General features: G+C 39.1%; 1 protein-coding gene across 1 annotated transcript in view; it reads left to right on the top strand.

Annotated features, from left to right (window-relative positions):
- Positions 1–941: 941 nt before the first annotated feature.
- GUCY1B1 (guanylate cyclase 1 soluble subunit beta 1) overlaps positions 942–18,298 on the top strand; it is a 78,900-nt gene continuing 61,543 nt past the window's right edge. The window contains exons 1-2 of the mRNA XM_016423156.2: positions 942–1,251; positions 2,016–2,089. Of these exons, the coding sequence (XP_016278642.2) occupies positions 1,249–1,251; positions 2,016–2,089 (77 nt within the window). The 5' untranslated portion in view covers positions 942–1,248. The remainder of the gene's footprint in view (positions 1,252–2,015; positions 2,090–18,298) is intronic.

Consider the following 18,298-nt stretch of genomic DNA (forward strand, 5'->3'; position numbering starts at 1 on the left):
AACTCAGTTGATCCCCAGGAATCTAACAATGACGAAGGTTTTTGACTGATTAAATAAACCAACTGTTCTGTATTAAAGTTCTGTGAAATGGAGTAGGCAATTTGGATGCAGTGATCTTTCAGAAAATCAAGTGGCATTATTATTATTTTAATGAATAACACAGAAATCCTTTCAATTGATATGACCAGAGGATGCACTATCTCTGGAATCAAAGGACCTGTGCCCAATTCTCACTTCTGTTCCTTATTTCCTTTGTAACCTTAGACAAATCACTTAGCCTCTCCAAGACTCAATTTCCTTTTCTGTTAAATGAGGGAGTTGAAAAGGGGGAGAGGGATTGGATCAGATAGTCTCTGATTATTGTTTCCAACTTTAGAGCTATGATCTTATCTAGATGGTAGATATAAAGCACTGGTGAGGGACTTAGAAATCCATATAGTTCAACATCTTTATTTTAGCTTTGAGGAAATTTAGGCCCAAGTTTGTTAAGTGACTTGCCTTATAAAGGAAAAAAGTACCAGAAGTGAATTTGGAACCCAGAGGAGTTCAACGATGTGCTCAAGATTACATATTAAAACCAAATTAATTCTTGTTGGTTTGATAGCTTAACTTCGAGTAGACCAAGACCCTAGAGAATAAATTGTGAAAAGTAATGGGAGAAAGGCTCTTCAAATAAGGGAGATGAAAGCATAGAATTACACCCATAGTTGACCCAAGAGTGGGTTACTAGCCGACAACGGCCCTCTTATTTATCCTTGCCAACTGGCCCCCCGCAAAGTATTCCTCCCCGGAAGCAGCAAGTATCCCGAAGTCAGACTTCAGACATTTACTCTATGACTACAACCGCCTCTTCTACAGTTCTTGGCAGCCTAAGACATTAGAGGTGAGGGTGGGAATACTTAAACCAGCTTCGTTTCAGGGCATCCGAATTCCCTCCTCTAGAACGGATTGGTCTAGAGGCAGAGGACGGAGAAAAAGCAGCCCCACGGCCCAACTCTCCATTGGCCACTAGGAGGTGGCAATCAGGGCGGAGCGAGGAGGATCCGCTTGGGCTCTGGCTGCTGCTGTTGCCGCCGCCGCCGCCGCCGCCGCCGCCACTGCTTGGTTGCGCTTTGCCTCTTCCCCTGCCGCCGCTACTGCTGCGGTCCTTGCAGTTTCTGTGACTGCCAGGATCGCTCAATCCACGCAGCTGCTAGGGAAGGCACACCGGAGTGGCCGGCGGGGGAAATCTAAGGCCCGGCTTACACCATGGTAAGTGCAGCTGCGTTGGGGGCCTATGTTTTCTCTCATCTGGCTTTGGGGCGCGAGCACTTCTGGACTGAAACAGTGGCCCGGTCTCAGCTCCCCCTCTGCGTCCTCCCAGGTCTACATTGGAAGGAGAAGCGTATGTCAGGGCATACACGGAGCTCTCTTTGCAGTGAGGATTAAAGGGGTGGACGTAAGTGGGATGGTGGTGGTTTTAAGTGGAAATATGGGAAAGAGAGGGGAAAATGGAAACAAGTAAGCAAGAGATCTAATTCTTCCTCCTCTCCCTTGCCCCATTCCCTTTCTCCTCCCTTGCCTCCCGGGCTTGGGAAAGGATTAGGAATTTGCCCAGCTTGTGCCATAACTGGGGGGTAGGGATGGTACAAGGAAGGATGGGTGCTGCACCGTGGCGGGGGCTGGGATGGGGGGAAGCGTGCTCACCTCCTGCTGCTCTGTGCGGATGCTCAGCTCCGCAGATCGCAGTGGCAGCAGGTGAGCGGAGGAAAATAAGGGAACCCTCTGGCCTGGATGAATTTGGGACCTGGCTTTTGGTGTCCTTGGATGCATCCGGCTCTAGTCGTCTAAGCAAGCCTCCTGTAGAGAACTGTACCCAAGATCCAGTCCGAGGAATCCCACGGGCACAGGCTTGAAAATAGATTAACCCCCGGCGTTCCGGGAAGTGTGAGGGGAGGTTGAAAGAACGGAGAAGATGGTTTCTCCTTACTCTTTTCTGTCTATTGCGTCCTATGGCCCTCTCTCTGTATTTGCAGTACGGATTCGTGAATCACGCCCTAGAGCTCCTGGTAATACGGAATTACGGCCCTGAGGTCTGGGAAGATATCAAGTAAGTGTGGCACTTTTCTCCCCCCATGACCCAGAGAGGGTGGCCGAGGGGAGTGACAGAGAGAGAGAGGGAGAGAGAGAGAGAGAGAGAGAAAGAGAGAGAGAGAGAGAGAGAGAGAGAGAGAGAGAGAGAGAGAGAGAGAGAGAGAGAGAGAGAGAGAGAGAGAGAGAGAGAGAGAGAGAGAGAGAGAGAGAGAGCTGAACAACACCCTAGAGAAACCCCTTCCTTCTGCTCCCAGCTGCTAGCAGTCCAGTCCCAGCAGGGCCTTAGCCCTGGGTTCCCACGCTCCAGAGAGAAGGATGGAGGCAAGGGAGGCAGTGAATGCTGCCGCCGAAAGGACGCAGTTCAAGGCCTGGGCAAGGGAAAGGGAGGGAAAGGGGAGGAAAGAGGTCCTGGGGTCACCACCATCTTCCTACCGAATCTGTTCTACTGTACTTGTGGTCTGGCCGTGGGAAAGAGCTGCTAATGCCCCTGTGACCCTAGAGCTGGTCAGTTCCTTCTTCTCCTATACCGTTGGGAGCCTGAGGGACACCAGCCTTTAGCTAAATCCTGGCAAACTATGGACTCTTTTGCCTCCAAGGAGCTGTTTGTTTTGCTTTTTTTTCCCCCTTAAGGATTTTGCCTAAAGGAAAGCCAAGGCCCACTTAGGGACGGGGAAAGGGGATGACACCATCTTTGTAGAAACAAGAAGAGTCATTTTATTGTGATCCTAGAGCCTAGCACACTTGATGTCTAATTTCTTAAGCAACTCGGATAACATTCATTGCTGATTCTGAAATACTTGAAAGTGAGATATGCAGGAATTTCTGCTTCCTCTTATCAAACTTTTCACAGAATAATTACACAGCTAATAATTTACAGCCTTGACCCTGGTCTCTTCTATAGGACTATCAACCATTCATCCAGGTCCTCAACAAGCATCTATTAAATGGGTCTTCAATGTGCCCAAAGTATTTTGATTCTGCCTCAATCATAGAAATTGGTATACAGCACAGAAATAGTGATTAACCCAGAGGCCTTCTGCTGTGACAACCACCACTTAGTAGAGGCAACAGCAGTCACTAAGACCTTCCTTCAAATGATTCGTGGGGATGGGGGTGGGGGCAACTAAGTGGCTGAGTAAATAAAATGCCAGGCCAGGATACAGGATCTCAGATACTTCCTAGCTGTATGACCCTGGGCAAGTCACTTAACCCTAGCTCTTAGCACTCTTCTGCCTTGGAACTGATACTTACTATTTAAAAAAAAACAAAACATTACTATCCATCACTGTGTATTGGTTCCAAGGCAGAAGAGCAAGTAAAGGTTAGCCATTGGGGATTAAGTGACTTGCTTTGGTCACACAGCTAGGAAGTATCTTTGGCCAGATTTGAACCTTGACTCCTGGCCTGGCTTTCAATCCACTGAGCCACCTAGTTTACTCCACTTAGTATCAATTCTAAGATGGAAGGTAAGGCTTTTTTTTTAATGGATCTTGCAACTTGTGGTTACTGTATAGAATAATTAACCCTTACCAATAATATCAATCATATATTTATAAAACTTTCACAGTTGAACTGAGTTAAATATTAAGATGCTGCCTAGTCCTCTCATAAATTACTCCTGATCTTCTCTGAATGATGTATTTTGAGGATGTTTCTTTATGAAAGATTTTTTTAGTCATTAATACTATGTAATAATTCTGTTGTTTTCCAAGCATTTCCCAGCTATAATTAATTAGTTCTTATCTGATTTAGTATACTGTGAAAGGGTCTTGTGTTCTAACAAATTCTGTTTTCATGGGAATGACTAGGGTTTCCAATTGAGCCTTAGCAAAGGATAATTTTGTAGTTAGAAGGTTTTTTCCTCCCCAGGGTTCTTTCTTTACCATTGCTCCCTGAGTGAAAAAATATTTTATCTTTGAATCATAAAGAAAAAAATAGATTTGGTAATTAATCTTTTGAATCAGCTGGACAAATAAAATCCTTAGGTCTACATTGGACCTAAGCTTCATGAATTTGTTATCTACATTGATAAGTGGATAATTCTCTTCTAGCTTATAACTACAACCATGGAGACATAAGACATTAAAATGTAATTATTTAATAATATGAGACCAGAACATTATTGAAATTATTTCAATATTAGATAAACTAGATAACCTTTATTGAGTAAAGTCACTTCATCTGTAAGATGGGTGTAGAAAAAAAATTTCTTGATTCTGAGGTACAATTAAAGCTAATCATTGTTTGCCTTTTTTTTAACCCCTACCTTCCATCTTACAATCAATACTATATATTGGTTCTAAGGCAGAAGAGCAGTGGGGGTTAGGCAATAAAGGTTAAGTGGCTTGCCCAGGGTCACACAGCTAGAAAATGCCTGAGGCCACATTTGAACCCAGAACTTCCTGTCTCTAGGCCTGGCTCTCAATCCACTGAGCCATCTAGGTGCCTCATCACTGTTTGCTTTTTAAATATCTTCTTGTCACATGGGGCATTCTGTCTCCATACCCTTGCACAGGCTGTCACTTATGTCTGAAATGCCCTTACCTCCTAGAGTCATTTCTTTCTTTTATCGTGCAGTGTAAATGCCACCTACTATGTGAGGTCTTTCCCAATTCCTCCAGATGCGCTTTGTGACCCTACCCCAAGTTATGGTGTAATTAGTTTGTATATGTTTTGTCTATGCCTATAAGTGTACAAATTGCCTCCTCTGATAAAATGTAAGCTTCTCGAGGGCAAGAAATATTTGTTTAAACCATTTTTGTTTTTGAATCCCTAATGCCTCCTACAATCTCCTATATGTTGTAGGCATTTAATAAATGCTTGCTGATTGATATATGAAAGAGCACTTTTATCATCAAAAATACAATATGACCTAAAAACACTGGGCTAGTAGAAAAAGCCCTGGTGTGGTAGTCAGGCAATCTGGGTTCCATGAAATCCCAACTTTGTGGCCTCAGGTAAGCCAGTTTTCAGGACTTGGTGTTCTCAATAAAATTAAGCTTTTGAGTGAGATGATTTCCAATGTTCGTTCCAATACTGACATTCTCTGAGTTTTTTTTTATCTGAATGACGAAAACAGAAGTAAGATTCACACATTTCCAACGGTCAGTTCTGACAGTGATGAAGATGGTGAAAAGACACGTTTTAAATACAATTTGCTTCTAGTTAAATTTTTGGTAAAAAGAAGATTGATATTGCCATTGACCAACATTTAAAGTTTCCCCCTAGAGAATATTAAAAATCTCCAAAAGCAAAAAAAGACTACACATGCAAGACTTTGATTCAATCAGATGAGGCTAAAACCAGCCACACCCCACATCTTTAATAAACTGAAACCTATTTCTCTGTTTCTTTTTTAAAGAGCAAATGGTTTTGAACCCACTAATTCTTGTTACGTTGGTGTTAGTGATATTCTTGCATTCTGCTAAAGAGATTGTGTTTAAACAGCATAAGAAATGCTTTGGATCATGTGAGAAACCACATCAGTATTTTTCATGCATAATTGACTCAAAGATTATGTTGCCTTGGAAAGGAAATACTGTGGCTTAAAATAGAATTCAGAAAATGGTTCAGTTGCTGATTGGTCTTATCATTCCAGAGAAGATCTTCTCTGTTTATGAAAGTTAAAATCTTATTTAAAAAATTAGGCACACATATTGAATAAAAATGTATGAAAATAAAAACATTTCCAACATCTCCTCACCTATACCCTCATATTTAATTAAAGCTTTTCCTTCTCTCTCTGATCTGCTACAAAAGCTTACACAAATGTATATACTATTATAAGGCTTTCATAAAAGCTTACATATTTCTGTTGAATTTAGTAGAATAAAAGCACCAGATATTCAAATATCTCTTGGATCAGAGAGGCTACCAAACATTTAATAACAAATGAAACCTAAGTGACTGGTTCCTGACAGAAAGCTCTAAATGAATAAAAGCTCTCATGTTTTATTCTATTAATTTCTACTTTCTCTCTTGGCCACTGTGTAACCTTTTCACAGTTACTTTTATTGTCCTTTTCTGGGGAAGGGGCCATCTGGGAGTAAGGCAGGAAAAAGTACCTATGCCACCAGGGGCCAATGTAGACAGAATGTAGTTTAGCCTCTGGGTTTTGTTTGTTCCTTCTGTACATTTCACTGTTGCATTGAAAACATCATGGTTTTTCTAGGAGCCATTGTTTCTCTTTGGTAAAAAAACAATGAACCATTATTTATTTTATTTGTGAGGACTTAGGTATAGTAGAAAAAGAAAAATGATTGTTCTTGAAGCCTGTAAGACTTGGGTTCAAATCGCATCTTTGATGATGACTGACTGTGACTCTGGGCATGTCTTTTTAACCTCATTAAGCCCCCATTTCCTTATCTATAAAATGGGGATAATGGTATCTCACAGAGATGTTTGGGAGTTCAAATAAGGTAAGAAATATATAGCTTCTCCACATTTTCTTTCATGGGTTTTCATAGATCAAAGATTGTTTTCTAATGCCCTTCCTGCTTCCATAGGGAGAAGACCAAGCTAGTCATGTCTTATTATGTAATTTAGGAGTTACAAATGTAACTCTAAACTACCAGTCCCAGCTGTCTCTTCCCAAGTATTTTATTTGTAACTTAAAGATAGAATAATTGTCTTAGTTGTCTCTGTGGGAGAACTTAATGAAATAAGTGTTACATATATAAAGAGCTTTAAGAACTTTAAACTGTTACATAAATGTCAGCTAATTTTATTTTCATAAGATCCTACCTTCCGAACTTAAAAGGGCCTTCCTTAGAGGCCATCTAGACCAACACTATCATTTTATGGACTATAAAACCAAGATGGAAAGTGGCTTGCTTATGATTATATACAGATAATAAGTATCAGAGGTGGGATTTAAAGAAAAGCTCTTTCACACCATATTTTCATCCCAGGATGCACAAACAGCATATAAAAGCACAGGAAGTCATCTTAAGAAACAAGGGTTCCCCAAGTAACAAAGTCATTATCTTCCAGAAACTATAGGTTAGGTTTTTAGCAAAGTAATGGGTCTAGTTTGAGATTACAATGTGTAAGTGTACATGGCAGAAAGCTCAAGCAAATTAAAGTGTTGGTGAATCAGAACTTTTAGGAAAACTCAAAGCTTCTGGAATTAGTCTGCAGACTATAAGACTGAGGGATAAACTAAAAATTACTATATATGCAACAATAATCATCTGTTCTCTCTCTCTACAGAGGACAAAGATTTCCTAAATAGAGTTTTGTATGAGGTAGTTAGGTTTGACATAATGAAAGGTCATAGATTTGAAATAGATTGGATTTCTCCCAGTGGTTATAGAATTACCTTAGCTTAAGGCCAAGACTTCTCACGTGTGAAATGGTTTTATGCCTGTTTTTACCTAAAGGCAGCAGAACGCACTACCTTGATTGTACAAGAGCTTATTTAGGCCTATAATTCCAGTTTTTGTGTCCTGTAATTGGCTGGCTGGCTGGCTGGCCATGGAAGCTTCCTGATGAATGAAGCTTGATCTCTCTCTCTCTCTCTCTCTCTCTCTCTCTCTCTCTCTCTCTCTCTCTCTCTCTCTCTCTCTCTCTCTCTCTCTCTCTCTCTCTTTCTCTCTCTCCCTCCCTCCCTCCCTCTCTCTCTCTCTCTTTCTCTCTTTCTCTCTCTCTCTCTCTCTCTCTCTCTCTCTCTCTGTCTCTCTCTCTTTCTCTCTCTCTCTCTCTCTTCCTCTCTCCCTCTCCCTCTCCCTCTCTCTCTCTCTCTCTCCCTCTCCCTCTCTCTCTCTTCCCCTTCTCCCTCTCTTCCTCTCTCTTCCACCCTCTCTTTCTCTCTCTCTTCCCCCTCTCTCCCTATCTCTGTCTGTCTGTCTGTCTGTCTGTCTCTCTCTGTCTCTCTGTCTCTCTCACACACACACACACACACACACACACATCTCTCCTCTTTCCCATATTACCTCTGTCCCTCTCTCTAGTATATTCCTATAATAGCTAACTTTGCTATTCAGGAATAATTTCTATCCTAATAAATGCTATCACTGGGAATTTCTAAACTCTTGCCACTTTGAAGGACATGGATCCCTCTTACCAAAAGAAAAGCAATAATCATCCACCTAAATGTAACCATCACACTTCTTGGGATCTATCAGGTTAAACTAGACTTGACTGTTGTCTTAAGAAACAGATGCTGCTCAAACCACAATTCTGGCCAGAAATCATTGCAAGCTATGCCTAAAAAAACAAATAGCAGAAAATATGTAAGAGGAACAAGATTCCCATTTATTTGTCATCTTAATTAGCCTGGCTTTTACCTATAATATTACTCTTCTTTCAGTCTTTCAAGATAGAAACTGTCTCTAATGAGTTCTTCACCTTTTGGCGAAGAAGGAGCTAGCAATATGGTACATATCTACATAGTAGATATAGTACTAGTCAAGTGGACCAGCACTAGACTTAGAGGACTCAGGTACTTGATGACCCTGAGCAAGTGACAACTTCTGTCTGCCTCAGTTTTCTCCACTTTAAAATGGAGGTAATTACACTTATCTTCTAGGCTTTTGTGAGGACAAAATGAGATGTTTGTAAAAGGCTTTTGTAAAGTGCCATATAATAATATAGGTAACTTTATATGGTACAGACTGCATGGCAGACACTGTTTTAAGCATTTTATATATGTTATCTCATTTTATTCTCATAAGAACCCTGGGGGTAAATGCAATTATATACTCATTTTATAGATGAGGAAACTGAAGTGTTTGAGGCCATATTTGAACTCAGGTCTTCTTGACTTAAGGTTTGACTCTCTACTGTGCTACCTAACTATCTTATATTAAATGCTATAAAAATATAAATGCTAGCTATTATAATTATTTATCCATTCTGACAATCCCTGTGCTATCTTCCTTTTTAAAAATATCCTTACTTTCTGTCCTAGTAACAACTCTTAAGGTAGAAGGGCAAGGGCTAAGTAAATGCCCAGAGTCACTCAGCCAGGAAGTGTCTGAGAGCAGATTTGAATACAGGTTCATATGATATCAAGCCTGGTGCTCTATCCAGTGTACCACCTACCTGCCTTATGTCTTCCTTTGAAATATCTTTTAGATTCACAGTTTCCTTCCTTTTTCCATTGCTACTACCCCACTTTAAACCATCATTGCATCAGTCTTACTATTGCAAGGTGCACTCTTTGTGCCTCTGGGTTCTACCCTATCTAATAAGAAATCATATTACATATAGAAAGAGCACTGGCCTTGGGATCAGGATGTCTGACTATGACATTAGCATGGCTAGACATCTCCCTGAGCAAATTCTTTCATCTATAAAAAAGAGGATGAGGATACTTGTACCACCTACTACTTCACCCAGTGAGTGTTGGGAAATATTTTGCAAATCCTCAAGGGTTATATAAATGTATGTTATTATATCCAGACTGCATGCTATTACTAGAACAAGTTACATAAAATAATACAGTCAGCATGTCACCTCCTTTCTTAACATTCTCTGATTCATTCCCTCCCTCATAAAATCTAAACTCCTCTGCATTTCTTTTAATGTTCTCCATAATCACACCTCATCCTACCTACCTACTTAACCTTATTTTTGCTCTATTCTCTGAGACATCTTCTTTGCTGTAGTTGGGCCACTCCACTCAGCCTCCACAATCTTTTGAATTCTGCCCACTCCCAGCCACTAAAATGCCCTCCATTTCCCCCTCCAACTCTCCAAATCCCATTTATCCTTCAGGGCCCAGCTTAAGTTCCAACTTTCTCCATGAAGCTTTTCCCACGATATCTTTTCTGAACCATGTTGTTCTTCACTGATTTATTTCTCCATTTATTTACAAGTTCCTTGAGGGCAGGAATCTTGCCCTATATCCCAAGGCATGCAGAGTATAGGTCAATAAATACTGATTGGATCAGGATGCATCTTCCTTTATTTTTAAGAGAATAAATTTCAGATGTTTATTTTTCTTCTTGCTGTCAAGTCTTGGAGGAAACCATAAGTCTGGTACCTGAAGAGCAAGAGTCTGCACTGTTCTCAGTTTGTCTGGATAGCTCTCAACCAACATTCATAAGACCCATAGTAGTAGGTATACAAATAAGCTTTTTTCTAACTTGATTATATATATATTTCTTCTTGCCCTGCCCCTTCCCTTCTCCCTTCAAAATAAAATATAAGTTCCTCAGTGCTAGGAGTATTTCTTTATATCACCAGTGCCTTGCCCTAGGCCCTATACACAAGAATCATTTTAAATGAGTCAAAATACCCCCACTGTGTTTGAAATAGCTATTTGTGAGTCTGAGGGCCTGGGTTATTGGAGCAAGCAGATCATCCCAAACGAGTTTTACCCTTAAAAATACTAATGTCTGGGTGCTCATTGGCCAGTATCTCAGGATCACCTGTACATTACTGCAGATATGAAATATTAAGAATTTTAATATGAAAAGATCTTTTATTTCTTCACATTTAATATCACATCTAGGGGTCACAATTTATTCATCAAATGAGAGGTCCTAATACTTTTAAAAGACACTCACAATTACCCTTTTGTTTTATTTTCTCCTTTAAATGATAATTCAGTGATGAGATTACTTGGTGTAGTCAAAAGAGGACCAACCTTGAAGTCAAGGAGACCCAGTTTGAAGTCCTGCCTCTGATGCAAACTTGTTCTCTGTCCATGGACAAATAAATTGTTTAACTTTGAAGTACCTCAGTCTGCTCTCTAACTTTCTGGGTTCTTGACAAGTTGTTGCTCATCATCAGTGGAGGGAGTTTCCAAACTGGGAGGACCCCAAACAAATTTAATCATTGATCTAAACACACTGACACATATACAAGTTAAAAGCAACAGAAACTGAAGCAGTGAGAGGAATTGGCTTTGAAGGCTTTCCTTTTGATTATTGATTTGGGTTTAAATCAATGTATATTTGAGTAGATTCTTATCAGGCATCAATTTCTATTTTTATTCTGTACAATAATACAATTGGATTTTTGCTGATATTCTGGATATAATATTTGTTCAAGCTCAATTCTCACATTATTTTTTACTTGTTTGTTTGGGTCTTTCTTATAAAAATCCACTGATAAAAACAATAATTGATAATGTGTTAGAAAGAATCCTCTCAAAGACAATGAAGCAGTTCTTCCATTTCCCAGGCAAATGATTGTATTTTAGATTTTTCTGTCCTGATCTGTCAACATATTCTTTAAGTGAGGTTTTAGTAGTTCAAAAATACTCACCATAAGGTCCTAATCATCTCAATTCCTTTACCAAATAACCTCTTTCTCTAATGTCCATCCACATCTCCCAGTGTACCTAACAGAAAAGCATGTGGGATCCAGGGCTATCCTCTTTCTTTCTTGCCACTCCCCCCCTTCTCCTTTGTGTGGGAATGCTTAGCTCTCTGATCTCTCAGCTAACTGTGTAGTAAAAAGGAAGCCAGTAAATGACAATCAGCAATGGTAGTCTATCTCTCTTAGTCTATCCAGGGCTGTATTTTGGCTATAATGTGCTAAACCTGAACTTAACAACGGTGCCCAGGACAGTGCCCATGCACTTAATAAATGTTTATTGAATTGTACTGGCCATGTCAACACATGCAAAATGAAATAGGAGATGAAGGCAATTCTTTTCAGAATTTCAGCAGATATGATTTTGAACAGAGATAACCTCCTAAATATGGATAGGGAGAATACTGAAAGTATTCATGGTCTAGGTAAATCTTGCACTTATCTCCTTTTTTCTGAATGAATGAAACCCTTAACATACCATAAGGTTGCCTTTTTTGAAAACATTTCATTGCTTTCATTTATGTAGAGAAACAATGACATATTGTTAATTAGCTGGTTTTTGTTGATGTATAAAAGGGAAGAATACTAGGCTGGGCCAGATCTACCACTTATTAGCTAGCTCATCCTGTTGAATTCATGCAACCTCTTTTTATCTCAGTTTCCTCATCTATGAGCAGGAATAACAACAACTGGCTATTTTATACCTTAGTATTATTAGGTGGGTCCTATGAAATGATGTATGAGAAAGAGCTTTAGGTTCCAGCATGCAAAAGAATAAATCCTACATTTCTCCAGGCTCCAGCTGCTCTTCCCTTGGAGATAACCTCTCATTTACACTGTATGTATGTTGTATATAACTAGTTATTTGAATTCACTCTCTTCTATTACAATATGAGCTTCTTAGCCAAGACCATGAGATACACACACACACACACACACACACACACATGCACACACAAACCCCTATATGTATTGTGTATATATACACACATACACATGAGTATTTAGATATATACACACAGATCTGCATGTATACACACAGATATATATGTGTGTGTGTGTCTGTGTATACACACACACATACATACATACATACATACATATTTAAAATCCCAAGATCTCAGTATGGTTCCTGGCTCATAGTGCCTAAAATGTACCTGTTGTCTGACTGAATTAAGTAGTTCAAACAGTAAATGAAAGAAGAAACTTAAACTTGAATCTTCTAATCCCATTCCAGTGTTCTTTCCACTGTACCATTCCGGATACAGTTTAAATCCTCATAAAATTTTATTAGATGGAATTCTGTCCATATAATTATTCTCTAATCAAATTGTCTTGAAAGAGAAACATAAATATTTTACATAACAGACTACAAGGAAAACCAGGAAGATGTTAGTACCAAGCAAACACTCACAATATAAGAATAAAAATTGATGGAGAAGAAAGGAAGAAAAAGTTATTGATTTATAGAAAGTAAACTAACCTTGGGCTGATGGATGATATGAGAGGTCATCCATTAGATTGTAAACTCTCTGAGAGAATGGACTGTCTTTTGCCTGTTTTGTATTCCCAGTGCTTAGCTTAGCACAGTGCCTCTATGCACCTAGTAGGTACTTAAGAAATGTTTATTGAATTGAATCTGAAGGCTGAACCAAAAGATCATCAATTGGAAGATTTTGTAACTTCCAAGAGCATTTTTTTGTTAGAATTACAATATTCTAGAGTGTGTGCATTTATGCTCCTTTCTGTAAATGCTAGTGTAAAAAGTCATCTAGTATAGTAGTAATGAGAGTCGATTAAGAATCAGGTGATGTGAATCCTAGTGATTACTTTTTCACTCATTAGCTGAATGAACTTAAATCATTTTACCTAGGAGAACTCCTTTTCCTTATCCCTATACTAAGGAAACAGACAAGAAAGATAATCTCCAAAGTCCCTTCCAACTCTTAAAAGCCCAGGTTCCCAGATGGGTCTTTGATGATTTCCTGAAGATAGGTCAGCACTAGCTTCCCCAGTCCAACTCAGATGGCACTAAGTAAGATCCAATAAATGAGTCATGGTTAAATGTATTTGGGAAGGAAAAGATAGAAGGCTTGATTGAAGACCTATTGGACAGATCTGAGCCTTTATCTTTAAAATGAGTTATGTCTGCCTCCATTTTCTCTTGAAATGCTGGCATTTTCTGGAAGGAAAATTCACTAGACTAAGTTTCCTGCTTCTACAAATTAGTGATGAAGGAATGTATAGTAAAAGAGCATTAGCTAGAAGCAGATAGATGGTTCAGCAGATAGAGCCAGGTCAGGAGATGGTAGGTCTTGGGTTCAAATTTAGTCTCAGATACTTCCTAGCTATATGACTTCAGACAAGTCACTTAACCCTAATTGCCTACTCCTTATCACTCTTCTGCCTTGGAATCAATATTCATTGTCAATTCTAAGACAGAAGGTAAGGTCTAAAAAAAAAATAGAACATTGGTTGGAATCAAGAGAACTGAGTTCTAAGCCTCCCTTTGTCATTAAATAACTATACGACCTCAGACAACATAATCTCTTTGGGCTTCAACTCCTTTCTATATAACAGGAGTTGTCAAAGGATTGAGGAAAGTTGGAGCAGATGAACTCTCATGTAGCCTCCAAATCAAAAATTCTGTGGTACTACACTATCATTAAATTAGTCAAGACTGGGATCACTGGTATATGTTTCTTGGAATTCTTGAATTAAAAAACATTTCCTTTGGTATCTTAATTATTAATTACAAATTAGTCTGTTGAGTCAAAAACTTAACAAAACCAAAAAGTTTACTTTAAGTGAATGAGACAAGCATTTCCTAGGTGCCATCTATTAGGTGCCTGGTACCATGTTAAGCTCTTTATAAATATCTTATTTGATCCTTATAATAACTCTGAGAGGTAGGCACTTTTTTGCCCCAATTTTATAGTAGGAGAAACTGAGACAAACATAAGTTAAATGGCTTGCCTAGGATTTTATGGCTACTAAGTGTCTGGGGCTGGATTTGAACATAAGTCTTCCCAACTCCAGGTCCAGTGTTCTATTACTGTACTACCTAGATACCTTAAAGCTTTTGCCATTATTAAGAGAATACCCAGAACAATGTCATTCATTCATTCATAGTCAAGTTTTTTATTATTTAGTTAAATTCAACAAATTTTTAAGCTGCTATCAAATATATGCAACCAATTGCTGTCCTTTGCCACTCCCTCCATTGCTGAAAGAAAAGAATAAGAGAGAAGGAAATATTGAAAGTCTATACTTATGCCTTCCATAAAATAAAAAGAGATTTATTTGGCAATGTTGTTGTGAAGCAGCAAGTGTACTAGTTGGAGGCCCAGATTGGAGTCAGGAAGGTCTAGATTCAAGTTCTGTCTTTGGCATCTACTAACTGTATAATTTTATCACTTTATTCCCCAGTATTCCCCAGGCATAACTCTCAAAGACTCTAAGTTACTGGCCAATTTTTAGAGATTGGTAGAGAGAGTCTGCTGCCGAGACCTATCAGTTTTCCCATAGTCACATCTCTCACTTAAATCCCCTTCTCTATTCTGGTGCTTTAAGGGCTATTGACATCCTGTGCTGGTTGATCTCTATGTCTCAAATCTCTCTTTACTCCAGTTTTTCTTCCCTTCAGATGTCAAACTGATCTTCCTGAGGAGTAGCTATGTAGTTTGATGGATTGAGAGCCAGTCCTAGAGTTGGGAGGTCCTGGATTCAAAACTGACCTCAGAAACTTCCCAGTTGTATGACCCTGGGCAAGTCACTTAACCCCAGATGTCTAGCCCTTACCACTCTTCAGCCTTGGAACCAATACCTAATACCGATTCTAAGACAGAAAGAAGGGTTTAAAAATAATCTTCCTTAAGTGCAAATCTGACCATGTCGTTTTCCTATTGCATAAACTCCAGAGGCTCCTTATCATCTCCAGGATCAAATATAAAATCCTCCATTTGACATCAAAAGTCCTTTATAACCTGGGCCCCTCCACCCTTTCTGGTTTCCTTTTATCTAACTCACCTTATTGTACTATGAGAACAAGTGACATCGCTCTTCCTGCTGTTTCTTGAATAAGACACTCCTCCCAAATCCATGTATTTTATTTTATTTTATCTTTAAATGCAATTTTATTTTATTTGCAAGTCTGAATTCTTCCCCTACCCATGTCTCCCCTCCCTCACAGAGAAAGCAAGAAAAACAAAACCCATTACAAACTGGTATGGTTAAGCAAAACAATTCCTATTCCAGGCATTTTCCCTAACCTTCCCCCCAATGAATTGGATTCCCTCCTTCTTCATCTCTCCTTCCTGGCTTTCCTAGCTTCCTTCAGGTCCCAGCTAACATCACGTCGTCTTCAAGAGGCCTTTCCTCATTCCCTCCAATGCTAATACCTTCTTTCTGTTGATTATCTGCTATTGATCTTGTATCTAGCTTTTTCATAGGTAGACAACATGCATGTTGTCTCTCCCCCCTCCCTCCCCCACCCTGAGATTTTTTGCTCCTGGAGGACAGAAGCTGTTTTTTACTGTGCCTGGCACATAGTAAGTGCTTAATAAATGTTTATTGACTGAAAGAAATAAATTATAAGTACAGAAATCCTAAAAATAATAGAATAGCCTTTATGAACTCCAAAATGGGACGTGAAACTACAGTTTCCCTTAGTTTCAAGGGAATTTTTTTTCTCAATGCAATTGTGGACCCAGTTGAAATTTCTCAGCAGATCGCCATCTAAATGACATCACAACCAAGGCAGAGGCGTAATGGCACAATTTCAAAGGTGAAAGTGCTTCCTTAGTACAACTTAGCCTCCTCTGAGGGTCAAGCACACTCACATCTGTCTCTTCTGCATTCTGGGAAGAGATGATGATGAGAGTCCTTGATGTTGTGCAGTCATGAATAAGAAAATATATTCAAGGAAATAAACACTCAAGAAATATGTAAAATTGGCTCCCATTCAGAAAAGGCCAAGGCTGAAGAAGTACTCCCTAACTTGTATGTTTCCATGCATTTAGCTCATCTCTTTGCCCCTCTGTCATTCTCCAAAGTGCATGCATGTTTCTAAGCATAAGATAGCAGAGATTCAGTGAGCTCTACTAATGCCATTTACAGGTGAAGCTGTTTAGGGATTAGTAGGCTGAAAGACAAGGTCCTTATAATGGTCAGAGAACAATTTACTCATGTTTTCTCATTGGAGATTGTCTTCATTGGTTAAGAAGACAGATAAAGGTGCTGATCCGTAGTTATCTAGGACTCAGACACCAGACCTCTCACTACCCAGTTCCCTGACTTTCTTCACTAGTTTCAGGCTGGAAACAATTATATTATTCTCATTTCCTTATTATGCAATATCATTATGTCTGCTCTACCATTCTGTAAGATTGTAGAATTTTTTTCTTATAAAGATATTTTGCTTTACCAATTACATGTAATAACAAATTTCCATATATGTTTTCCAAAGTTATATGATCCATATTGTCTCCCTCCTTTCTTTCCCTCCCCCTTCCCAGAGCTGGCAAGCAATTCAATCTGGGTTATACCTGTATTATCATGCAAACTATATTTCCAAGTTATTCATTTTTTGTAGTTTTGTTTGCTTTTGATGCCCTTTTTTGCTATTGGTTCACATGAAAAATTAAATTGATTTTAAACTCGAATTAAGTCCTGGTGTTCTCAGTCAAAATCACTTATAGATGGAAACCTATTATCCTTGAACAATTCACAGAACCCCAAAATTTGGAAAGACAGATATCATTTAGATTAATTTCTCTATAAGCAGGAATCCCCTCTCAAGCATTCCTAAAAGGCACTTGAAAACCTTCTATAGACAGAGAACTCACTACTAAATGAAGCAGCTCATTCCACTTGAGGACAATTATAATCATTGGGAAGTTTTTCCTCACATCAAAAGTTAAAATCTTCCTCCCAACAGCTTTCATCTAATTTGTTGTTCAGTCATGTTTTCAGTCATGTCTGACTCTGTGATCCCACTGGGTGTTTTCTTGGCAAAGATACTAGAGTGGTTTGCTATTTCCATCTCCAGCTTATTACACAGATGAAGAAACTGAGACAATCAAGGTTAAGTGAATTGCCCAGGCTCACCTAAATGTCTGAGGCCAGATTTGAACTCTGGAAGATGAGTCCTCTTGACTCCAGAACCAGTACTCTATCAAATGTGTCACACTAGCTACCCTCCCATCACTTGCTCTTCCTTTTACCTTCTGGGATCAAGTAAAGCAAGTCTAATGCTCTTTTATGTGTCAGCCTGCCATGTACTTGAAGAATGCTTTTATACTCTAGCCTCATCACAGGTTTTAAGACTATCAGACTGCAATTTCTCTATTGCACTTCTCAGGGTCCACTTCTTAAGTCATCTTGAACTCCTCTTTATAGGATGTGCTATCATTGTTTTGAAAGGTTACTGTGTATGTGATGTTATTAGCATAGGAAAGAGTGAATGATGAACTCCTCTACCAGTACCTGCTCTTCAATCTGTAGTTTTAGGTATTTATTTGGGGACCCTGAGAGGTTCAGGGGACTTACTCAGAGTCATGGACATCACACACACACACACACACACACACACACACACACACACATGCTTACATTTAAATGAAGGGCTCTGTTCAGGAGTATGTCAATTACACATATGTGTGTATGTATATACCATTAACTCTTCAACATCTCAACTTTCCCCATTGCAGTTTTGATATGTCAGGAGTTGACATAAGAAATTAAATGGGAATTTTTTTAGAGTTTTGCAGAAGTTGTAGATGGCACACAAAAGCAAAAAGACAACACAGAAAAATTTAGAAACTCAGAAATGCATGCTTAACTCCAAATTTATAATAAGACACTGTAAATACTTCATAGAATAAAAAAGAAAAATTCAGACTTCTTTGGTATGAAGGGTGACTAGAAATTTTTACATGGATTTTCCAAATCATAGTAG

The sequence above is a fragment of the Monodelphis domestica genome, chromosome 6, assembly GCF_027887165.1.
Source record: "Monodelphis domestica isolate mMonDom1 chromosome 6, mMonDom1.pri, whole genome shotgun sequence".
Classification (NCBI taxonomy): domain Eukaryota; kingdom Metazoa; phylum Chordata; class Mammalia; order Didelphimorphia; family Didelphidae; genus Monodelphis; species Monodelphis domestica.